This window comes from Carcharhinus amblyrhynchos, chromosome 16 (assembly GCF_965287045.1).
Source record: "Carcharhinus amblyrhynchos chromosome 16, sCarAmb.v2.hapA, whole genome shotgun sequence".
NCBI classification, from domain to species: Eukaryota; Metazoa; Chordata; class Chondrichthyes; order Carcharhiniformes; family Carcharhinidae; genus Carcharhinus; species Carcharhinus amblyrhynchos.
Window position 1 is genome coordinate 9,048,064 of NC_137339.1, and position 26,477 is coordinate 9,074,540.

Below are 26,477 nucleotides of genomic sequence, written 5' to 3' on the forward strand. Positions count from 1 at the left end.
ACTTACTTGGCCAAACCTGGTGGCACAGTGGTTAGCACTGCTGCCTCTCAGCGCCAGGAACCCAGATTAGATTCCTGGCTTGGGTTACTGCCTGTGCAGGATCTGCACATTCTCCCCATGTCTGCATGACTTTCCTCCCACAGTCCAAAAGACGTGCTGGTTAGCTGCATTGGCCATGCTAAATTCTCCCTCAGTGTACTGGAACAAGCGCTGGAGTGTGGCAACTAGGAGATTTTTACAGTAACCTCATTGCAGTGTTAATGCAAGCCTACTTGAGACACTAATAAAAAAACCTTTGGTCATCTGATCTAAAAAATGTCCTTATGTGGCTAGGTGTCATTTTGTGTTTTAGAATTCATTGAAGTGGGATGCTTCATTACGTTAAAGATGCCACGTAAATACAAGTTGCTATTGTTGCCCGTGTTCTAACAATCCTCCCACAGTTTCAAAACACTGCCACCATAGGCTTCACTTGCAAGCTTGAATTGGCAGAAGGATGAAAACTTATAAAGGCTAGCCTCATATATACTAGAAAACTATACATTTCAATTATTCACAAATAGGGGAAATTGAATGTTCATGTACAATCAAGAAATAGCAACACAATTCATCACTACCCTCAGCAATTTTCTTCACTTTGAAGGCATGGAAGATGCTTTCATTCTTTTCCTGCCATAAGCCGTCCTCACACCTCAGCACGTGACGATTACGTTCACAAACGAGTTATGGAGCACGTCCATGGGTCAAAAAATTCCACTGCTCAATTTAGGCTGCAATCGCAAGACCGTATTACCTGTATCACAGATGGGACTCCCACCCAACTGGTCAACTACAATCCAAGAGGGCTTCACCTTCACCACTTCATACAATGGAATTCATTTATTGTACCATAAGGTGACATCAATATCACCCACTTAAGTTTGTTTGTGTCACGAGTAGGTTCACATTAACACTGCAATGAAGTTACTGTGAAAATCCCCCTGTCGCCACACTCCGGATACACTGAGGGAGAATTCAGCATGGCCGATGCATCTAATCAGCACGCCTTACAGACTGTGGGAGGAAACTGGAGCATCTGGGGGAAACCCACACAGACACAGGGAGAACATGCAGACTCGGCACAGACAGTGACCCAAGCTGGGAATCAAACCTGGAACCCTGGCATTAAGAGGTAGCAGGGTTAACCACTGTGTTGCCCATACATACAATACTGCATTTTTTTTTAGACCCCACACAATTCCTGCTAGGTTTGGGCAAATACAGTTAGCTCAGATGAGTGCAGCATGACAGGACATACACATTTTAAATCCAGGAAGAGATGCTTCTGGAAGGCATGGAATTGAACCAAATTTCAGTATATCATAGCTCCCTCTGCAGGATGTATATTGTACAGCTTAAATAATTTTACTCAAGAAATTTAAGCAGAAACCACCTTGAAATGATAAATGTTAGTGTTGTGTTCTTTGCCATGTGCTAAATGACAACTATTAAAAACAGACCAAAGGTTATTCATTAATTCTATTAGTCAAAAGACTCCGTAAAAAAATTACTTAAGATTTTATGCGTGTCACAAGTCAGCTTACGTTAACACCTCAATTAAGTTACTGTGAAAATCCCCTACTCGCCACACTCTGGCACCTGTTCGGGTACATTGACGGAGGATTTAGTATGGCCAATGCACCTAACCCCCAGTCTTTCGGATTGTGGGAGGAATCCAGAGCACCTGGAGGAAATCCACAGAGAGCTGGGGAGAGCATGCAGACTGCGCACAGATAGTGAGCCAAGCCGGGAATTGAACCCAGGTACCTGGTGCTGTGAGGCAGCAGTGCTAAACACTGAGCCACCATGCTACGGTCACTTTGTTGGTATCAGCTTTGGCTCAGTTGGGAGCATATTGAGCAAAGTCAGAGGTTTGTGGGTTTAAGCCTCACTCCAGGACTTAGGCACAAAAGCCCAAGATGGACACTCCAGTCCAAGTCGTCAGGCTGTCTACATTGATCTGGCCCTGGACCCACACGTCTCAAACATGGGAGCTGCTTGCAGTACCAATCTCAGCCACCACATGCCAACAGTGTTGCTGTAGGACAGTATAGCATTGTGGGCCAATCAGATCAGCCAATGACTACAGTGCCACATGTTGGATGAGATGTTAAAGAGAGGGCCTGTCTGCCCTCAGGTGAATCGAAAAGTTCCCATGGCACTATTTGAAGAGCAGCAGGGGAGATATCATCAGTGTCCTGGCCAATGTCTACCCCTCAATCAAAATCAAAAAATAAATGATCTGCTCCTTATCACATTGCTGTGTGTAAATTGGTAGCTATATTTCCTACAACAGGAACTACATTAAGTAGCAGAACACTTTCAGGATGTTCTGTGGTTGTTAGGCATTATATAAATACAAGCCTTATTTTTCTTGCCAGTAGTTGTTGTGCAGTAAATGTCCTATTTGATTCTGTCCCTGCCGTTGGCCAATGCCATGACTCACACGAACTCAAACAATAATCAACATGCAGTGTAAACATTTCTCACAAGGATTATTCAAGGCTGGAGCCTGATACTTTTAAAAGTCTTTATTTAACTGTTTAATTAATGGAGTAAAACGAAGTTGCTCAGGGTAGAGAAAAAGGAGTGGAGGGAAAAGCATCAGTTTCTCTGTTGGCACTAAAATCCTGGGTGCCATGCTTCATTCCTTAAATGAGAGCGCACGAATTGTCTCAGTAAGCTTAATCGATTTTTTTTTTACTTTCCCTCATCTTATTTTCCTCACATCTTGTTTTCCTTTCCCAAGTAATTCTCTCGTGTTTCTAATGCCACTCCAGATAGCGAATCTGGTGAACTGGTGCAACGACAGTAATCACTCCCTCAACGTCAGTAAAACAAAGCAGATAGTTATCGACTTCAGGAAGTTTTGAGGAGGACATGCCCCTGTCTACATCAATGGGGTTGAAGTGGAAATGGTTGAGAGCTTCAAGTTTCTTGGCACCCAGATCATCGACAACGTGGATTCATCCCTGTATGCCGACACTATAGTTAAGAAAGCCCATCAACGCCTCTACTTTCTCAGGAGTCTAAGGAAATTTGGCATGTCTGCTACGACTCTCACCAACATTTACAGGTGCACCACAGAAAACATTCTGGTTGTATCACAGCTTGGGGGTATGGCTCTTGCTCTGTCCAAGACAGCAAGAAACTACAAAGGATTCTGAATGAAGTCCAGTCCATCACTCAAGCCTCCCATCCATTGATTCTGTCTATACTTCCCGCTGCCTCGGCAAAGCAGCCAGCATAATTAAGGACTCTACGCAATTTGGACATTCACCCTTCCACCTTCTTCCATCAGAAGGAAATCTGAGGTCACATACCAACTGACTCCAGGACAGCCTCTTCCCTGCTGCCATCAGATTTTTGAATGGACCTACCTTATATTAAGCCAATCTTCCCTTCACCTTAGCTATGGCTGTAACACTATATTCTGTACCCTCTTCTTTCTTTCTATGTATGGTATACTTTGTCTGTATAGCACACAAGAAACAACATTTTTGCCTGTGTGAAAAGGAAGCTGGCCACAAACACTCAAAAGCTGCATTTTGGTACAAGTAAACACAAAAAATTATGATAATTATGTCACCATAACTAGACATTACATAAAATTTAAAAATTCTTTTGTTTTAGTGTAAACAATGCAGTTGGTCATCCTTCTTTATAATAAGATCAAAAGTCCAGTGTCATTCTTTTCCTCTCTCCACATATGCTGCCATTTCCAATTTTCAACTTTGTCACAACACAAAACTAAGTCTAGAATACACAGTCTTCACTTACTATCACATTCAGCTCCCCTCCTCTAAAAATTAACACCTTAGATGCACCTCTGGCAGGAACAGAAGTTGGTTCTTCAACTCTTATTTTTGGAAGGGCATAAACAGCTAACCACAGATGTCTGCCTCTAAATGTTAAACAGAGTTCGCTTGCGGTGAATTTCAGCCATACATACCTTGGGACCATCTGTAGGTAGCAGCATTTATTTGATATTTCAATCCCTTATCTACCAGCAGAATTGTGGATCAACTTTTTGCTGAGTCTACAAATCTTCTGCCCTTTAGTTCTTCCAATCACCTTAAATCAGTATCCTCTGGTTACCAATACCTTTCATAATTGAGCATCTCTATTCAGTCTATCCTTAAAAACTTTCTCTGCTCCAAGAACCAGCTTCTCTTGCACCGCCCCCCAACATTTAAATCAAGTTCGACATCCATGGTATCCTTATAAATACTGCAGAACACGCAAATACAAGCTTTTCAAATAGATCATCAAGTATGACCGTTTTAATGGATGAAGGCACTTTTCAATCTATTACTACACCAGTGCAGACTAGAAGGTCCCAAGTTCAAATCCCGCACTGCCAAAACTCCCACCCTAACTTCAGACCTTCATAAATCTCAGTAATCTTGAGAGAAAAATGGGCAAATAAAACTATTTAAGAGTCAGTTTTTCATAAAGAGCACAGCTACAGGGTCACAAAACCGAGCTCATGGCTGATTTCAGATCTTGCCAGATTTGGATCAAGCCATGGCTGGTCTGGTTTAGCCAGGTTCAGTGGGGCCAAGAGTTGTTTGGAGTGCAGGAATGGATTATGGATTGGTACACAAACGACGAAGGGGATAGCTGTTCAGGTGCCACACCACAACAATGCAGCACCTTGACAGATGGCACTTTCTAAATGAAACTGATTTTTAGATAAATCTAATTTTTGGACAGCCGAATTTGAGACACCATACTATATTGAAATTCCAAGTGAAAAATATGGTGAGGTTTTGAAAATAGTATATGCTTGCAAAATGCAAAAGCAAAAATAGCAATAATCTAATGAGCAATCTTGCATGCACACTCAACTGTGCTGTTCTCACTGCTCCTCCACACGTGCTTGCCCCTTTAACATGGCGGCCACCCTGATGTACTTGTGTTGGCTTTGAAGTACTTCCCTTGAAACTCCCCATAGGATTTGCCTTTTAATTTCAGAACTGATTGCTAATGGTTAGGTGCCAGAAACAGCTGTGTTTGTGCAGTTCCTCACATCATTGTCAGTATATGATTGTGGTGCACCGCACTCCCTGCTTTCCCTGGTGAAACTGCAGGACAGGTTAGAACTTCACACAGTACATAGTTTTCCTAGGTCTGATTTAGAGCAACATGTACCATACTGACAGCACTTGTCAGAGAAGATCTTGCTACTGGGCTTCTACAGCTCGAATATACTCAGCTACCTGGCTGATTTCCTCCACCCCTGGCTAAATTGGCCTCTTAACGAAGCTGTTAGCAAAAGTGTTAAACTAATGATTAAAACTCTACCCAAATTGGAAATCCCCAATTGCAGGTATAAATTTAAATATTTCTAGTTAGAAATGGACATAACTCCCAATTACAGTTTAAATATTATATCTTCCCAACACAGAAATTCACTTCAGTGCATGAGGATTCAGCAGGTACAGTAGCTTGGAGGTTACATTGCTGAACTAGTAAGAGAGGCCTGATACATCATTTCATCATTGCAGAAATGGAACTGAATTTAGCTAATTAAATACATTTGTAATAAAACACTAGTATCAGCAAGGGACCACATAACTACTGGGTTGTCATAAAATCCATCTGATTCACTAATGTCCTTTCAGTCTGTAAACCTGCTACTTTTTTTATTCATTCGTGCGACATGGACATTGCTGGCTGGCCAGCATTTATTGCCCATCTCTATTTGCCCTTGGAGGACAGTTGAGGGTCAACCACATTGCTGTGGCTCTGGAGTCACATGTAGGCCAGAACAGGTAAGGACAGCAGATTTCCTTCCATAAAGGACATTAGTGAACCAGATGGGTTTTTCTGCTAATTGGCAATGGTTTCATGGGCATCAGTAGATTCTTAATTCCAGATATTTTTTATTGAATTCAAATTCCACCAGCTGCTGTGGCGGGATTTGAACCCAGGTCCCCGGAACATTAGCTAAGCTTCTGGATTAACAGTCTAGCGACAATACCACTAGGCTATCACCTCCTCTATTGTTATCCAGTCTGGTTCAAAAGCAAGTCCAGACCCCATGTAACGGGGTTGACAATTCCCTCTGAAATGGTCTCGCAAGCTTCTCCGTTGTATCTTTTGAAAAGGTGGCACCTCGAGGGAAATTCGAGATGGACAATAAATACTGGCCTACAAGTGAGGCCATAAAACCCCATGAATGATACCACGAATGAATATGGCTGACACCTGCCAATGTGTTGTATGCCACAAATCACTGGCGAGTGAGGTCCACACGTGCTAAATGGGATAAGATTCAAAATCCTGGAATCCCCTCTCTAAGGAGGGAGTTCCAGGATTTTGAGCCAGCAGTGATGAAGCAGAGATCTATTTACAAGTCAGGATGGAGGGAAATGTGAACTTACTCCACACAGACTAGAGTGGCAGCTCACCATCACCTTCTTCAGGCAATTAGGAACAGATAATAAATGCTCACCTTGCCAGCGAGGCCTAGATCCCATGAAAAAAAAAGAAAATCACTCCGGATCATTTTCAGCATCGGCCACAAGGCCTAGCAAATATAACCTGATCTTATTCTCACGAGAAATAAAACATGTGCATTTTCCAGAGAGTTATTAGCTAGCAATCTGTGGGAGGGACTTTGTTCCTCTTTATTTTAATCCATAAGGACCACCATTTGAGGTCAATGAGCGCCAAGTACAGTTAATTCAACACAGGCCAAGGATTAACACTAGCTTTGTCAGGCTTTATGGCCTCTACTGTAGGACATCTTGCAGCCTCACTTTGTAGTCCTCGTTCACCTCTTCTGGAGAATGGGGTGGGTATTCATCTAGCATTTTGGTAAAGCCATTATTAACAATGCAGAATGACCTGAACACTCAAAACAGCCAGCCATCCAACAACCTCAATGCGTTGGATACAACAGCACTCTTATTTGCAGGGTAATTGGTAAAAACCCAATTCCACTTAGCCCCTTGTGCCAATTCAAAATTGAAAGAAAACTCTCCCATACACTCATACCTACAGGCAATTAGCAGTTGAAATAAATAGATCGGAGATCTGGTTTATCAGATGTTTCAGAAACACATATCAGACTGGAGAATAAACAATGGAACCAGAAAGCTAAGCTTTTGGATGTACAACGCAGCTTCCACTCATTACCAGAAGTACTTACGTTTAATCGGAGCTTCAAATGACTTGGCAACAGTTACCATGACATTCGTGCCAAACACCTAGAAGGAAAGAGAACAAATATTGCACTAATATGGGCATCCAGTTTAGCAGAATTTAAACAAAAAGGACCCTTGAGGACCAAGTTATTACAGCTCTTGCTGCTAATTCGCAACAGCTTAAACCATGTCAAAATGAGGAATGATTAACATTGCGAGTCAAAAGGTTCCATTCCCATTTGTCAAAAATAAATATTAAACATTGTGATGTGGAACATGCATCTTTAATATGCAATTATCTAGTAAGACCCAACACTAAAATAACATGGTTGACACAAATTTGGAGCCTTGCTTCAGATTTTTTTTTGCACAGCAATGCTCACCACTCCTGGAAGCAGTGCAAGCATTGTTCAAAACATGTGCCCATGTGTGACCCAAGGGTGCAATAGTAGTACTCCCAGGGTGAATTTTCTTTTTTTTTGCATATGATTCCTCCACCCTTTCTCTCTCTCCCCCCCCGCTCAATCCTTTCTTTATAGAACATGCTGAAAGGCAGACAAAGAAATCACTTGGTAACCCAAGGCTACATATGAATTATACTGGTTACTCCAAGAGGTATTTTGCTTAATGCAGTCAATACAATTGATCTCCTTGCTCTAATATAAACTAGTGAGCATGCTTTTCTGCCCACATCAGTGGATCATTTTGCATAACTGCTGGGTTGCATGTGGTGGGGTTCATCACCAAAAATGGCTGGTCAGTACTACTAATGACCAAGGTGGCGAGTCCTAAAGGACACAGCTGCTAGACAGACGGCATCAGGTGGTGAAGGACTGAATAAAAGGAAAATACATACTTGACCTCATTCTCTCCAACTTGCCTGTTGCAAATACATCAATCCATGGCAGTATTGATCGGGGTGACCACCATACAGTGCTTGTGGAGACAAGCATCACACTGAATATCCTTCACATTGAAGATATCTTCCATCTTGTGTTTTAAATGGGACAGATTTCAAACAGACCCAGCAACTCGAGACTGGGCAACCACAGAGCACTGTGGGCCACCAGCAGCTGCAGGATTGTACTCGACCACAATCTGCAACTTCATTACTCAGCATATGCCCCAGTCCACCACTACCACCAAACCAGAGGACCAATCTTGGTCCAAAGTGCAAAAGGGCACATCTAAAAATCTGCCAACCTGGTGAAGTTACGAACAGGACTACATATGTGCCAAACAGCACTTAGCAATTCTGCAACCAATGGATCAGATCCAAGCTCTGCTGTGAATGGTGATGGACAGTTAAACAGCTCACTGGAGGAGAAGGGTCCATAAATATCCCCATCTTCAATGATGGGGGAGCCCAGCACATTGAAGCACTGAAGCACTGAGTGAATGATTCATGTTCCCAGCATCACAGACACCTGTCAGCCAATTCAATTCACTCCACATGATAGTAAGAAACGGCTCAAGGCACTGGATAGTGCAAAGACTATGGATCCTGACAACATTCTGGCAATAGTGCAGAAGACTTGTCCTCCAGAACTTAACATGCCCCTAGCCAAGATATTCCAGTGTTGTACTGTAGTGGAATCTACTCAGCAATGTGGAAAATTGTCCAGGTATGTCCTGTACACAATGAAAAGGACAAATCCACCAACCCTTACACTCCATCAGTCTACTCTTGATCATCAGTAAAAAATGATGGAAGAGATCAACAATTCGATCAAGCATCACTGGTTTAGCAATAACCTCTTCAGTTTGCTTCCACTAGGACCACTCAGCTCCTGACCTCATTAGAACTTTGGTTCAAACATGGAGAAGAGAGCTGAATGCTACAGGTGAGGTTAAAGCGATCACCTTTGTTATCAAGGCAGCATTTGACCAAGTATGGCATCAAACAGCCTGAGCAAAACTGGAGTGAATGGAAACTGGGGCAGGGTAAAAACTATCCTCTGGTTGCAGTCATATCAATCAGAATGGATGACAGTTGTGGCTGTTGGCAGTCAAACATCTCAGTTCTAGGACATCACTGCAGAATTCCTCAGGGTAGTGTCCTAGGCCCAATCACTTTCAGCTATTTCAATGATCTTGTGCTTGCAGCATGGACATTGAGCTCGAATAAAGTTTGACCTTGCCACATCCATTTAAAAACTCGAGTGACTTTGCAACCTCTACTGAATGCCTTGGTCTCAGTCTCTATTTTTATCTTTATGTTCAGAGCCAAAAGCAAAACAGGCCAAACTGAGACCAGAGACATCCTGAGTGGGTGGGAGGTATTTATAAAATACCCAGACCAGCCAGATTGTGTTTTGGTTACAAATCTGTAGGGAATTGAAACATCCATCCCAATAGTCTGAATAAAAACATTTTACAAATGCTTAATAGTTCTATTCCCAAAAGGGAATAATGTTATTTAAATGGAAAGAAAATGCTGGGGTAAAGGGATTTGGATATCCACAAAAAGTTAGTGTGACAGAGAATAATTCAGAAGGCAAGTTCATACTGGCCTTTATTTCAAGAGAGGGTATAAAATGGAGAAATCTTGCTACAACTACACAAAGCATTAGAAAGATCACAGCTAGAGTACTATATACAGTTCTGGTCTCTTTACTTGAGGGATATACTTGCACTGGAAACAGCACAGATAAAGTTTACCAAATTGATTCCTGAGACAAAGGGGATGTCTTATAAAGAAATGTCAAATAAGTTGGGCCTAAACTCAAGGGAGTTAGAAGAACGCAAGGCAATCTTGTTGAGATATATAAGATTCTGAAAAGATTTGACAGGGGTTGAGAGAGAATGTTTCCCTTTGTGAAAGACCTAGAACTAGAGATATAGCTTCAATGCAAGGGTCGCCCATTTAAGACAGGGATAGGGATGAATATCACAATCGGAATTCTCACTCTCAGATCTATGGAAACTGGGTTATTTATTATATTCAAGGCAGAATTAGTTAAACTTTTGATCTCCAAGAAAGTCACTGTGGCCAAAAACTGCAGCAGGCGACGGTGCAGAAGTACCTCGGGGTCCTTGTGCATGTGTTGCAAAAACCCAGCTTGCAGGTGCAGCAGGTGGTCAGGAAGGCGAATGGGATGCTGGCCTTCATAGCGAGGGGGATTGAATATAAAAGTAGGGAGGTCTTGCTGCGGCTGTATAGGGCATTGGTGAGGCCGCAGCTGGAGTACTGTGTGCAGTTTTGGGCGCCGTACTTACGCAAGGATATTTTGGCCTTGGAGGGAGTGCAGAGGAGGTTTACTAGGCTGATACCAGAGTTGATGGGGTTGAGCTATGAGGAGAGGCTGAATAAACTAGGCTTGTACTCGTTAGAGTTTAGAAGAATGAGGGGAGATCTCATTGAGACGTACAAGATGATGAATGGGATGGATAGGATAGAGGTGGAGAAACTCTTCCCGCTCAGAAAGGACAGTAGGACCAGGGGGCACAGCCTCAAGATAAAGGGGGGGTGGTTTAGAACGGAGTTGAGGAGGAACTTCTTCACTCAAAGGGTGGTGAATCTCTGGAATTCTCTGCCCGTTGAGGTGGTGGAGGCTGCCTCGCTAAATATTTTTAAGACGTGGGTTGATGGGTTTTTGATAAGCGAGGGGATTAAGGGTTATGGGGAGAGGGCGGGAATGTGGAACTGAGACACGACAGATCAGCCATGATCTTATTGAATGGCGGGGCAGGCTCGAAGGGCTAGATGGCCTACTCCTGCTCCTATTTCTTATGTTCTTATATTTCTTATGTTCTTATTTTATGGGGGCAGACAGAAAAGTGGAGTTAAGGCTACAATCAGAAAAGCCATGATCTTACTGAATAGTGGAGCAGGCACAATGAGCCAAATGGCTCTTTGTCATCTTATGATTTTATTTTACACCAATTTTCCACAAAAAAAAAATCAAAGACTAGAGAGAACCTATATTACACAGAACTTCCCGTCAATTGAATCAACTAAAAAAGGTGAGTGAATGTGCACCACCTGTATGAAGTATTACATCAACCCCCACAGGAACGCCACGGAGGGTTGATACGGGGAAATAGAAATGTTACATTTGCACACTCAAGGGTGCTCTCATCTGGAGCTTTTCTCATCTCATGTCTTGGGATGTTTTAAGCTAATCAGTAGAAATGATTGCCATAACTTGCCAACATCATTGTGGAATCATGCAACTACCAGGGAGGTAGAAAGCAAATTAGAGTAACCTTGGTCTCTCATCACCTAATAATTCCTACCCGAAAAGTATAGTCCGGAAAATGGCCACTCATTGACCATCAATATTTAAATATTGTCCTAGTGAAGACCTGTAGGTCATTTGTTTTTCAAAAGATAGCACTCAACAATTCTTCCTCCTATAAACGACATGCAATTCCACTAGAACTGCGCGTAAGTAATTGATACCATAACTTCGAATAGTCAAGTTGCAAATACAAACGTTTAAAGCTTACTTGTACTCAAGTTAATAGAATTACTGCAATGGAAACAGGCCATTCAGTCCAACTGCTGTATGCTAGTATTGCATCTCAACATAGTTTGATGAAACCCAAATGTACTTTAGATAAATTTAGTGGTCTTTCCTTTCACTTGACATCACGCAACCAAATGGCAGTCAGATACTTCCTAATAGGAAAAGCCTCTTCCCTCCCCACAGGCTATGCTCATACTCCAGTTGTGAAAGTACTGGTAGAAGTAAAGAGGCAGTTGCTTTTAGGACTGAGAAAGACACAGGGAAATTCAAATGGGCAAAAAAAAAGAGAGAAAGCACTTACCCAGAATACATCGTAGATAAAAAGTCCACCAAGGAGAATGCAGCCTGTACTAACATTGTTGAGGTGCAGGAGCTCAACGCCATTGAGAGCAAATGCTAATCCAAACAAATTGTTGGCAATCCAATGCTGCGATGGAACAGGAATGCAGCATTAAAAAAAAAACATAAACAACACTGGTAACCACAGCCAGTCCAATGAATGAAACATCAGCTTCTCCATTGCGGAGATTTATTTAAACAGTCTTCTAACTGGATACTGGGGCAAAGGCAATGTTATATGAACACTTTCATATCAACATTGTCAATCAGGAGTACTAAGTAATGCTTTGGAGGTCAGGTTGTACTCAAACATATCTAGCACCCTTAATAACAAATAAAACTTTAATTACAGCAGTATATTTGCTGCAGTGTACTGTAGATTTACTGAACACATCATACAACAGGAGCATTGGAGGTGGTGGAAAAGCCCAGTACTTTTGGCAAATTCAAGCTAGCTGTGTCAACATACATTATTCGACAGCATGACTACAAGTTTGATGTGACAAATGTAAGTAGGCATAGAATAGTTCCAAGTCACGCGTTGTATTACAATGACTATATCCACCAAAATTCTAGGCTATGTTTTGGCTCAAGATGTTAGACTGTAGCCAATACAGCACTTCCAGCTGTGGAGGCTATACAGCAGTATGCAATTAACCTTAAACAAACATTGTGCTGTCAAGTATATTTAACATGAAATCAATGTACAATTGAAGTTGTCAATTAAGACCAGACCCTGAGGTTTTGCTATTTTATTCCAATTTTTCGATCCTAAGCCCAGGGCTCTAACCTCTGGCTGTGACCCAAAAGACCATCTTGGTGTTAATCGTGGAGTTATTTTCTGCACCTCTGTCCCCACCATCCGACAGACATAACACCAATGAAATTCCAGCTCTTCTGGTAGTGCAATTAAAACCTTGACTTGGGTATTTATTGATCAGTTCAGATTAACAAATAGTTAAAATCCAATATTAAAATTTGTAAATAATCACCTGCTATAAAGCAATTCAAAATGGGCTGCTCATTATAGGCGTCTGCCAATTTTTTTTGATAAATCCTCAAATTCAATTACAATGTAAAAATGTACATAAAATCTAATTTCAAACACATAAATTTAATGGCTAGGAAGTCAAGGACCTACTGTTAAGTCACAACGTATCCTTAAATGTTCACATCCTGGTTGCAATCCTTTCATCTGGCACAACGTCAATTTTCTACATGCTATTCCCACAGGCAGTCACAATAATAAAGGGAGCAATTAGCAATAATGGATTGAAGATTTACATTAGATATCGCCAAATGACCCAAAAACCTAATTTGATGCATGTGAACAGTCTACTTTTATTCACTCTACTCATCTTAAAGGAACAATATACAGATATCTTCTCCCAGCATCGTCCTTCCTTTCCAAAAGGTAAGGCATAGATCATCGAATCCTACAGTGCAGAAAGAGGCCCTTCGGCCCATTGAGTCTGCACCGAACATAATCCCACCCAAGCCCTATACCCATATCCCTACAATATTATACCCACCAATCCCTCTAATCTCCGCTGCCCTGGACACTAAGGGGCAATTTCCTTGCATGGCTAATCAACCTAACCCGCCCTTCTTTGGACTGTGGGAGGAAACCGGAGTACCCGGAGGAAACCCATGCAGACACGAGGAGAACGTGCAAACACCACACACAGTGACCTGAGCCAAGAATTGAACCCAGGACCCTGGAGCTGTGAAGCAGCAGTGCTGACCACTGTGCTACCGTGCCGCCCAAGATGTGCAGGTTTGGTTGATTGGCCATGCTAAATTGCCCCCTAGTGAACCGGGATGTGTAGGTTAGAGGGATTAGCAGGTAAATATGTGGGGTTGCGGGGATAGGGCCTGGGTGGGATTGTTGTTGGTGCAGACTTGACGGGCCAAATGGCCTCCTTCTGCACTGTAGGGTTTCTATGATTCCATGGGCATTTCTTCAATACTCTGTCCAAGCAGCTGATTCTCAGGCTACGGTTTGACAGCATGCGCCAATGGCTATTCAACTGGGGGAAGGCAGGCAACAAAAAAAAAAATACACTGCTCAGGAATTAATTGTGATAGTTATAAGTGAAGGTAGTCAGTCAGGAGTCCTAAGACTGAAAGTGAGAGCAGTGGCATAGGAGATATCTCATCTGAGTAGGTTAACTAAGATGAGCTGACCATTTGACTGATAGCGATCACGCACACAAGCAGATAACCTGATCGATACTTCATTACCTCGACTCCAGGGTTGGCAAGATCAATTATGCTCTCTACACAACCCTCATTGAGATCAAGATATTCAACAATGAATAGTGATGGCTCTAGCAATCGCCTGTTCTGTATTCAATAAGCAGTGCATGCACCCACCAGGGCAGTGTTGTACAACACTGGACTTCAGAGCCAGAGTAGGCCATTCAGCCCTTTGAGCTTACTCTGCCATTCACTAACATCATGGCTGATTTGGTTGTCATCTCAACTCCACTTAACATGCATTCCCTTGTCAATCAAAAAAAACTATTTCACTCAGTCTTGAGTAAATTCAATGAAGCAGCTTCCACTGCTTTCTGGGAAAGAGAATTTCACAAACTAACAACCTCCTCAAGAGAAAAACGTTTCTCCTCATCTCCATCTTAAAAGGGTGTCGTCTTATTCTTAAATCATGTCCCCAGTTCTAGGCTCTCTTGCAAGTGGAAATATCCTGGTATCTACCTAATCAATACCTCAGGATCTTGGACGTTTCAATATTCATTGAGTATTCATTTTTCTAAACTCCCATGAGTATAGACCCAAACAGTTCAACTTTTCTTCACAAGATTAGCCCCTCATTCCATGAATGAATGAATCATGTGAATCTTCTGTGAGTAAGGGTTAACCTGACAAATACATGCAGTAGCTGCTCATTATTTCTGAGCTGTCCTTACCTTTTTCAGCAAATACCAGACTCCAATCACACTGCTAAAGGCCAGGCACACAAGATCTTTTGTGTCAAACTCATAGTTGACTATCTCTAAGAAAATAAAATAAATACATCCTGGTTAAATGTGTCAACATTTTGCTGTTTAGGAAGTGGTCTCAGTCCAAATATAAAACATTAAAAGGCATTTATTGCAGCAAGGGACAGATAGTCTCCAAACCCATGCCTGCAACAATTATTGAATGGGTTTTGTCATTTTTTTTTGAATGAGTGCAATTTCAGGCATCATCTTCATCAGCTGAGGCTTTTAATTCTTAAGGTTTATTCTGACTTGTACTCAGCAGTGCCCCAGGGGCCTGGGTTCAATTGCAGCTTTGGATCACTGTCTGTGTGGAGTTTGCATATTCACCTGTTTCCTCCCACAGTCCAAAGACATGCGGGTTAGGTTGATTGGCCATGCTAAATTACCCTTTAGTGTCAGGGGGATTAGCAGGGTAAATACATGAGGTTGCAGGGATAGGGCCTGGATGAGATTGTGGTCAGTGCAGACCTGCTGGGCTGAATGGCCTTCTTCTGCACTGTAAGAATTCTATGATTTTCAACTTTTAAATATTGTTCAAATGTAACTGGTGTCTTATTCCCTCAAAAACATTTTTAAAATTCCTGTTGAGCTCAATCACACAAATCGCTTTATCTAATGGGAGTCAGTTGTACAATTAAAAGCAGCATTTCAGTTGCCCCATGTTGGTTTACAACACTCGGATATAAATTTTAAGGATTAAACTGAAGACAGATTTGCTATATTTAACATAACTACTTAAAGACCATTACAAATCACAAATAAGTTATTCAATGGAATTTAACACACGCTTCCCAGGTTTGATTTCTAATCCACATTTGATTAATGATTTCCACAATAGGATCCTAGTGTTTTTTTTAAATTCATCTGTTGGACGTGGGCATCCCTGGCTGCCCAGCATTTACTGCTCGAGGGCAACTGAGAATCAATCACATTGCTGTGATCTGGAGTCACATGTAGGCCAGACCTGGAAAGGACAACAGATTTCCTTCCCAAAAGGATACAAGTGAACCAGATAGACTTTTCTGACAATTGACAATGGTTTCTTGGTCATCAGTAGAGTCTTAATTCCAGATATTTTACTGAAATCAAATTTCATCATTGGAATTCATAATCTATCAATAATACCCCTAGACTATTACCTAGGCTGGCAAAAAAAAGCAGCCATTCTTGCATGTAACTGCTTTCCTAAGTCTTACGAGTACAGTAGCTTACAAGTTAGAGTTCAAATCCCATCGTAGAATGTTATGAAATGAACTTCAGTTGTCATTGCAATTAAGAGCAGAAAACTAAACATGGAAGTTTTCAGGCTGTCATAAAAAGCCAACTAATGCCACTTTGGAAGAAACATTTTTCTGGCCTATGTGGGATTTTATTCCTACATTATGTTCAGTCTTAACATCCCTCAGTAGGTTCAAGGCAGCCATCTCAACAGCCCAAGACATCAGTTCAGGAGGAGGCTAAGGATTTCATTCTGGTCAACTCTGCAAAATTCCTCTACTGGTGCACTGGTAGCGAGTGCCCAAATTGGGAGAGCTCTCCACATAAAGCACTTAGCCTGATCAGTCACACTCACGATCATAACCACCAGCCAGCATCCTTGATTTTTTTTTCTACAATTTGATTCCACAGCTACCTCCACCACACTACTGTTGCTATATGTTCAATCTGCAGTGACCCACTAACAGTGCTTTCCTCTCCCCCAGCCTATATCAAAGAGAAAGGCAAAGAGTGACAATATTACAGAAATAATTCACATTCTAAAATCAACAGGTGCCTGATTCAGGCATATATCAATGTTCCTTCATCAGTGAGTCAATAATCAACAACCCTTAAATGAGCACCATTATGGAAGTACCATTATAACGAAATAAAAAATACAGCATCAAGGAGAAATTCCTTTCTCTGGTTCCTAGGGATGGTATTAATGCAGCTTCACCAGTGTCACAATCCCACCCCCATCCCAAAACAATGTACAGGCATGGTGAATAAGATGCAATTAAAAAAAAGTCTCTCTGGGGGATGGCTAACCAGCCCCCCTGACTATCTGGGCTATGACTGGTGACTTGAGTACAGTCATTTGATACCTCAAGTCAAGAGGGGAAAAAAGATAAAGTAACAATTTAACTGGTCCTTTGACAAATGAAAAGATGGGTGAGAGTCAGTTACATAAAGGTGAAGGAATGAAACTAAAACTGACACATTTGGGCCTCAGTCAGATGACATCCAAGAGAAGCCAAGAACTAAACTACATTCCACCAGTTGGTCTAAAGCAGGCTTGTTCGAAGTATGGCCCAGGGACCGGATGCAGCCCGCTAAACCCATCTACACAACTCCTGGTGCCAGTTGTCAAAATCCCAGTCAAACAGATGAGTTTCAATAAAACATTATTCTTGGAGCTGTTCCTCTAATTACAGGCCAGTTCTCTCCCACTTCTGCTTCTGATTGGCTCACTAGTCCACTGACTAGCAGCCAATGACGGAGCAAAACAGTGTTTGACGACACACAAGCAACACAACCTCAGCAAAAATTGTGGAATTCAAGCAAGTAAGTGATCCTCAATGCCTTACATATATGATGGCCAACATGATCGCCCAAGGCTAAAGTTCCATACTCAGTATGCAGCAGTGCTCATTGATCCCACATCAGAGACTTGTCCTCACACAAACTTTCATTTAAAGGGAATTTAGTTTGTTAAAATGCTACTGCAGTGTAAAGAGTTAGACAGCATTCTACTTACCTTCCTTTGTTTCCCCTGTTCCCTGAGTAAAGAGCAGCTGATACTGTTTATTTGGTAGATTGGCAGGAATAACTTTATTCATAGCTGGACTGAAACAAGATAAGTATAATCAATCCAATATATCCCGAGATTTATTCAAGAGTGCTATTTATATATTTAACAATGGAAAAAGCTCATCATCATACCTTCAAAGACCAATATTTCATAATATCACCAACTCCTTTCCAGTTGCCAGTCTCTGGCATCCAGCTCAACTAGTCAATAAGTTCCCAAATCACCAATGCTGGACACACAATTAGGAGGATAAGAATGGCCAAGGAATAACTAGTCACCTTTAATACAATACTCAACTGCACGACACAGCTGATATTCAGTTAGTTACTGCAGCTCAAAGAGACAACAAAATGGTGCAGCCTAGGGAGACCCTGGTCACCCTCCTCTTAGATTTGGTCAGTTGTTAGATTCAACTAAAGTGACCAAACTCTTCCTTCATTTGGGAGGAAGGAGTGGCAGTGAAAAGGGGGAAAGATTTCATCATTCTCCCACCGTGTGGTCGCTGGGTGAAAGCAAAAACAGACTTGGCTGTCATTGAATTACCCATCATTCACACATGAACAGCTAGGCAAGGCACCTCGTTCCCATGAAACCGCAGAGGAGGCGGCAAAGGTACACAATAAACAAGGAGAAAGGTGGGGTGGGTTAAAAAAATTCCTGACACTGGGCTGGGCTACTTCCACACAGCTGCTCCCTATTTACTCTGTCTAGCCCACTCATGTTTTTGAGCAACTCTATCCAATCTCCTCTCAGCCCTCTTCTCTTCAAAGAGAACAGTCCCACCCTCTCCAATCAATCCTCATAACTGCAGTTTCTCCAATGCATTCACATCCTTCCTATAGTGCGGCACCCAGAACTGTATGCAATATTCCAGCTGCAGTCTAAGTTGTGTATTGTACAAATTCAGCATTAGCTCTTTGCTCTTGTACTCTATGCTGTTGCATTGCGGCACAGTGGTTAGCACTGCTGCATCACAGACCCAGATTCAATTCCCAACTTGGGTTATTGTCTGTGTGGAGTCTGCGTGTTCTCCCCGTGCCTGCATGGGTTTCCTCCGAGTGCTCTGGTTTCCCCTCAGTCCAAAAAACATGCTGATTAGTTGCACTGGTTGTGCTAAATTCTCCCTCAGTATACCCAGACACAGTGTGGCGACTAGGGGATTTTCACAGTAACTTTATTGCAATGTAAGCCTACTTAAGACACTAATAATTAAGCTGAACTTTGAAACCCCTATTAATAACACCCAGAATACTATATGCTTGTTAACTGCCCTCTCCACCTGTCTCCTGCCACCTTCAATGATTAGGAGTCACGTGGCACAGTGGTAGAATCCACAGCAGTTGGCACTGCTGCCTCACCACGCCAAGGACCTAGGTTCAATTCACAGTTTGGGTCACTGCCCATGTGGAATCTGCACTTTGTCCCTACTTAGGCAAGGATTTCCTCCCACAATCCAAAAGATGTGTTGGTTAGGTGCATTGGCTGCGCTAAATTCTCCCTCGGTATACCCGAACAGGTGTTGAAGTGTGGCAACTAGGAGTTTTTCACGTAACTTCATTGCGATACTAATATAAGCCTACTTGTGATACTAATAAATAAACTTGAAAAGAATCCCTCCCTCCAAGCCAGGAGCTCCAGGCTTGTGTCCCACCTCAGGGTTTGATGGCCACGGAAGCTCCATTTATAACACAGCAAAACAGTTTGATTATTAACCTACAAATCCTTTCACCAAATGCCAATGATAGGCAGTAAGAGTGGGAGAGATTCCTGGTCAGTCATGTGGTGGAAAAAATGTTGGAGCTGCTGTCATCACTATTGATTGCTGCATGCACGTAAAATTGCATGTTGCCACAACAACACTGAATCCCCAGGTGACCTCAAAATTTATATAGCTCTTTCCTATATAGAATAGAGACCTAAGCAGCTGCCAAGGATATTTGGCTTGTTGCCTTAGTGATGACACCACCTCCATAAAGAAACAGGGCCTGTTCAAGCACTTGACAGATGGAACATAGAGGTAGAGAGCGTCCTGAGACCTCTTGCCATCTTCTCAAACTAGTCCAAGAAACTATGTTGACTATAACTTAGCATTTATGGTGTGCTGTCATTATCTGTGCCCCAGAATTTTTGAGTTTAAATGATCAGCCAAGTTTGCTATGGCTAATTGGAATATGGTGGTGATGGGGTGTTGCAATTCACTCAGTGAGAGTAGAAAGGAAGGCCAGAAAGAAATTTTCCACAATTTGTCATCTAAATTGGCTTTGGGCATTTAGCCTCCCTCAGAGATTACATTTTCCTTATTCTTTCATGGGATGTGGCATTGCTGCAAAGTCGTGATGTGGATGTGCCGGCGTTGGACTGGGGTAAACACAGTAAAAAGTCTGACAACACCAGGTTTTAGTCCAACCGATTCATTTGATAGTAAACGCACAAGCTTTCGGGTTAGTCCCTCCGTCAGGTGAATGGAGAGTTCTGGCCTCAGACCAGAACTCTCCATTCACCTGACGAAGGGACTAACCCGAAAGCTTGTGCGTTTACTCTCAAATAAGTCGGTTGGACTAAAACCTGGTGTTGTCAGACTTTTTATTGCTGCAAAGGCCAGCATTTGTTGCCCATCCCCAATTGCCATTCACCCGAGTGGCTTGCTGGGCCATTTCAGAGGGAATTTAAAAGTCAACCACAACATTGTGTGCCTGGAGTCACATGTAGGCCTAATCAGGCAAGGACAGCAGATTTCCTTCCTTAAAGGATATTAGTGAATCAGATGAGTTTTTTCAAACAAGTCACTGTTAGAAAGACTACCTTTTAAATTCTAGATTTATTAATCAAACTTAAATTCCACCAGCTTCAAGAGTGGGATTTGAACTTATGTGCCCAGAGCATCAAAATGGGCTTCTAGACTACTAGTTCAATAATATTTTATACATTAAGAGCTGTGAACAATTCCACAGGACTGCACGAGTGTGGGATGTTTTGCAGCACTTCACGTATAAAGCCTGCATAGGGGTCAGAGTTGGTGAAACAGTCCATTTTTAGATGTTTTCCCCAGCAGTCCTCAATCACAAGTACAAAGATAAAGGGGAGAATGTGAGCACAAATCTGAGCATGATCAGTGATCATATTACGTTCAGTGCCTTTACCTGAGGGTACATGGGTAGGAATTACTTTTGAAGTTTAGTCACTTCTTAAGCAAATGCAACTGCAGCTGGACACACACCCTTAAACAGCAAATGAGAGAAATGGTCAGCTAACACAACAAAAACAGAAAATGCTGGAAAATCTCAGCAGGTCTGACAGCATCTGTGGAGACGAATAGAGCCAACACTTCAAGCTTAGATAATCCTTCGTCAGAGCTGAGAGCAAAGAGAATCAGTTCAGATTTATACTATGAGCGTGGGATGGGACAGAGGGAATGTAAATGAGGGTGCAGAAAGCTGAGAGGGGCAGTATGGCGGCACAGTGGTTAGCACTGTTGCTTCACAGCGCCAGGGACCCAAGTTTGATTCCCAGTTTGGGTCACAGTCTGTGCAGAGTTTGCACATTCTCCCCGTGTCTGCATGGGTTTTCTCTGGGTGCTCCGGTTTCCTCCCACAGTTTGAGACATGCTGGTTAGGCACATTGATCCAAACAAGTGCTGGAGTGTGGCGACTAGGGGAATTTCACAGCAACTTCATTGCCATGTTAAAGTAAGCTTACTTTTGACTAATAAATAAATTTTAGAGAAGGTGCTAAAAAGGACTGCCTGAGCAACGTGGCAGCAGCCTGAAAGGTGGTGGGGAGAAGCAGCAAAGGAGAGCTGTAATGGAAAGTGGAAAAATGGAGGTGAGAAAGAAGGATGATTAAATGGATGAATAGGAGGGCCAACTAACATGTTTTGAAGTTGTTGACTTATACAGGAAAGCAATCAAACCCTATTCTTCTTCTTCAAAACAGACTTGGAATCTTTATATGTCTGCTGAAACAGCTGAATGGGGTCATACATTCAAAGTATTCCAGAAGACTACTATTTCAGCACTCTTTTAACACTGCAACCATGAATCAAGTCTACAGATTATGTGCTCAATTTCTGAGGTTTGAATTTACAACTTTATGATTCAGAGACAAATGTATCACAAACTAAACCCTGGAACCAGAAAAAGGCCAAACAGGAAATGTTACAAGGCCAGCACACAGCTTGGACCATTTTAATGTCTCTCCTTAGGTTTGCTCAAACTCTGCATGGTTTGGTCAGGAAAATTATTCATTAGTCACAATCTCATCTCCAGACCTAAAAAGTCAGAAACTGAGTATTAAGTACTTTATTCCAGTCTAGCTTTTCCTACATCAAACTTTTACATTCTGCAATCTCTTTCCTTCTTTATGTACCATATGCTTTATCTGCATAACGCACAAGAAACAATACTTTTCACTGTATACTAATACATGTGACAATAATAAATCAAGTTCTAAAACATAGGGCAAAACTGTTGTCACAGTGCCAGGGACCCCGGTTCAATTCCAGCCTTGGGTGAGTGTCTGTGTGGAATTTGTACATCCTCTCCATGTCTGCAGGGTTTCCTCCCACAGTCCAAAGATGTGCAGGTTACAAACAAACAAAGAACAGTACAGCACAGGAACAGGCCCTTTGGCCCTCCAAGCCTGCGCTGATCATGATGCCTGTCTAAACAGGTTAAGTGGATTGGCCATGATAAATTGCCCCTTACTGTCCCAGGACGTATGAGTTATGGGGTTTAGTGAGGTAAATATGTGGGGTTACAGGAATAGGGCCTGGATAGGATGCTCTGTGGGAGAGGCAGTGTAGACTCGATGGGCCGAATGGTGTTCTGCACTGTAGGGATCCTATGAAGACCACGAGAAATAGGAAGAGAAGGAGTAGGCCAGTCAGTCTCTTCATCCAAGTCATTAATCTAGAGTATAAATATTGAGGCCCCAAAACTGATTTCTACAGCTAGTTACAGTTTGCCAGCCTAAAAATTACCCATTTGTATACTTTGTTAGTTAGCCAATTCTTCATGCACATTAATGTACTGCCCTCAACGTGTGCTGTTCTGCAGTAACCATTTATAGAAACCTTACTGAATGCCTTTTGGAAATAAATAGAAAATAAAATTTGCTCCAAGTTCCAAAGTACTTCTAGAAGTGTTGAAAGGCCTCATAGCATTGCCTGAAGTCTAGGAGCTGGCAGTCGCCACACAGGCATACAGTAAATACAGCAAACTCAAGGAGAGTGTGTTTAAATTTCCACCACAGTTGGAAAAACCTCCCTTCTTCCTTCCCCTAAACAGGTGGAAAATGTTGAAGAAAAAGAAACAAACAAAGTGAGACAGTTGGAACAAAGGAGGGCTAAATGGCCTCCTCCTGCTTCTATGAAGCAGGAACAGGCTATTCAGCCCCTCAAGTCTATTCCTCCATATTTAAAAGATTGCTAATCTGTATCTCAAGTCCATCTACTCAACTATTCCACAGGTCAAATCTATGCTAAAGTTTTCAGCTGTTTAAAGATTTGTCCCATAGAATCTCCACAAAACCCATGCAGAAAGAAGCCACTGGACCCATCAATCCTGCATTGACAATTCCACACAGGCCCTATCCCCGTGCGACAAGGCACAGCAAATGCCAGATAAATTCTGTATTTGTTGTATCCAGTTCCATTTGCTAATCTAATTTGAGATTTTTTTTTTAAAAAGAAAGATTGACCAGTAAAAATGCAAATTTCTGAGTAGATCCAAACAGTGACAATTTATCTGTGATCACATATCACTAATCGCATGAGAAGCAGAAGGGGGAAATCAATGAAGTGCATACACCTTCAAAATGAAATGATGCAAGTCTAAAGTATGGAAAACGTAAGGTAATGCAATCAAGCATCATTACTGAATAATAGAGTCCTTGGAAGTGTTTAATCAGGGTGATAACATACTGATGGATTCAGATGCCATACTGCTAAAAGTAAAATAATAGTTAGCAGTTGTCTCCTGGGCCTAAGATAACAGACCACTCCATTATCTTAGCTAAGATGTACATCTTTCTGCCATTTATAGTCAGCAGTTGCACTGTGCTTCACACCATCACTCATGGAATTCCATTCATCAATTCACTTGTGCAAATATGATAACAACATTTATCTAATATAATTATCTAGTATCATCAAGTAACTACAACTTATTATATATCAAGCACTAATTTTTTATAGCAAAATCTTGAAGGACGGAATGCACGTTACTCAGTTCCTGCAGCATCATGTGCAGTCAGATTTCATTTGGGATCCTTTGGGAAATAAATGTGGATCCTGGAACAAAAATAACCCTTATACTCCTGAAATAACTCTCCAATCTTAAACTTCACTTTTGGAAAGATGTTTGTACCAATTCTGCATCATTATAAAATTTTCAAATCAAATAACGCAAAAAAGTGGCCCAAACGTTTTGTGGGTTAATACCTCATGTATTGTGGGACTGAACGACAAATACCAGGAATATTTCCAGTACAATCTCTACGCTATGCTGAGTTAGCTGACTGGGACTGGCATGGAGGCACCGGCACTAAAACTGGCTTAACTGGGCTTTGGGAAAGCCAAAGCGGCCTTTTGTTTGCTGTCCAGTGATTCCTCCTGAAAGGCTCATGAGTACGTGCATCAGGCAAAGACAATATCAGGGTGTTTATGATTTCCACCACATGCCCATTCTGCCCTCATATTAGCAAACAGTCTGCCGAGACATTTTGTCTCAGGTCACACCTTAAAGGCAACTTTGGTGAAGTGCTGGAGGGTCTGTGGACTCCTTTCACAGCTTGAATCAGCTGACAGGATTGGGAAAGAAAAGAAAATCTGAGAAACATAAAAAGCATTTGTTGTTAGGCAGGTAACATAGTTTCTTTAGTTCCAAGGTTTCCAGGGCAGGACTTGTTGGTGATTTCTGTTTTCTCCTGTCAGCTTACCATGGGTAGGTTGGGTTGTTAGATTTTACTTGTTTCATTGCCTTCAATTCTTCTTATCTGTGCCCCATTCATTTTACCTCTAATTTTATTAAAAGCATGTGATTTTGTGATCCAATACTAACTTCTGATGTCCAGTCATTTCATGCTATCAATTTTTTATTGATGTTACAGAATGTGGTGTCGCTGGCTAGGCCAGCATTTATTGCCCTTCAGAAGTTGGAGGCAAGCTACTTTCTTGAACTACTGTAGCCTATGAGTTGTAGGCACACAAACAGCGCTGTTAGGGAGGGAACTCCAGGATTTAGACACAGTGATAGTGAAAGAATGGTGATATGCTTTCAAGTTAGGACAGTGAATGTCTTAGAAGGGGAACCTCCAGGTGATGGTGTTTCCAGGTATCTGCTGCTCTTCTCCTTCTACATGGCTGTGGTTGTGGGGTTGGAAGGTGCTGCCTAAGAAACCTTGGTGAGCTCCTGCAATGCATCTTGTAGATACTACTCATACTAAACACTGTTGTTGGTGATGGAGGGATTGAATGTAAGTGTGTGCATGAGTGCGTGATCAGTTACACAGCCAATCACTCACATCCCCCAGTTCTTGTGGTTAATAATACACCAATGTTAGATTTAAAATTAATGAACCAATGGCCATTTGCCAAAGACAGACTTCTACCAGCTTGTGAGGAAGATTTCCTAGATGGGTCTGGAGCAAGGTGACTTCTTGCCAGCTGTGCCCAGCATACCTTCTACTCTCATTCAATGCTTCTAAAACTTCATTCTAACTCTTTTGAACTCTCTAACAATGCTTTACTTCACTAAGTATCTTTCTCTAGCTATGACTCTAACACTACATTCCGCACTCTCTCATTTCCTTCTCAATGAGCAGTATGCTTTGGCTGTATAGCACACAAAATAACAATACTTTTCACAGTATACGAATACATGTGACAATAATAAATCAAAATGTACAAAATATTTTAAGTCCTGCTACTCAAAGGGCCACACTAGTCTAAAGAACCAGATTAAAAGGAAGTGCAATATCAAATTGTGCTATCAAATAATAGAATGTCAACTCTCATACAACAAATTACAGAATGTCCATGGTGCTCTCTAACCAGCTGCTCCCTGCCTCCTCCCCATGTTCCTAAGTTTGATATATTCTCCTCTCTGATATGCCAGTCACCTTTATCCTTCACAAATAACTGTCCTGTAAGGGAAGCCATAAATATTTTTTTTTGTTTTAACACAGCAAATGGCTTGCTTTTCCTCCAAAAAGGACTTTAATAATGTTGTAAAGGACCACATACCTTAAAGTGTGAGACAAAGCCAATATACCTAGTATGAAAAAATACATGGACAGCAGCAAGTTGATATACTCTTGAGAAAATATCTGAAAACAGAAAATGCTGCAGTTAGTTTGGAAATCAGTGCATAGTTGCTGTTGTTTCAGAACAGGATAATGAAAATGAATGCTCTGCACTTCAAGTTAGAAAGCTGGTGGAGCAGCGTAAGAGGGGAGACTGAAAACTGAGAAATAACATGCTGAGCAAATGAAGGCCAACTCACTTTGAAAAACAGATAAAGACCAAACAGCGTGCAGCTGGCAATGATGGGGAATCTGGCTGCATCTCGACTGGTAATGGTCTCTGGCATATCGGAGGAATTCTACAACACAAAACAAAAGGTAGTTAAGAGTCAAAGTATACTGTACAGTTAGTCTAAGGTCAGTCTGAATACTTGCT

General features: G+C 41.8%; 1 protein-coding gene across 2 annotated transcripts in view; it reads right to left on the reverse strand.

The window, feature by feature from the left end:
* Positions 1-26,477, reverse strand: part of hm13 (histocompatibility (minor) 13) — a 67,872-nt gene that overhangs the window by 35,962 nt on the left and 5,433 nt on the right. For both annotated transcript variants that reach the window (XM_080204650.1, XM_080204649.1), the window contains exons 2-7: positions 26,302-26,400; positions 26,043-26,125; positions 17,747-17,835; positions 14,935-15,020; positions 11,967-12,092; positions 7,199-7,256 (exon numbers count right to left, since the gene is read on the reverse strand). In XM_080204650.1, the coding sequence (XP_080060776.1) occupies positions 7,199-7,256; positions 11,967-12,092; positions 14,935-15,020; positions 17,747-17,835; positions 26,043-26,125; positions 26,302-26,400 (541 nt within the window). The remainder of the gene's footprint in view (positions 1-7,198; positions 7,257-11,966; positions 12,093-14,934; positions 15,021-17,746; positions 17,836-26,042; positions 26,126-26,301; positions 26,401-26,477) is intronic.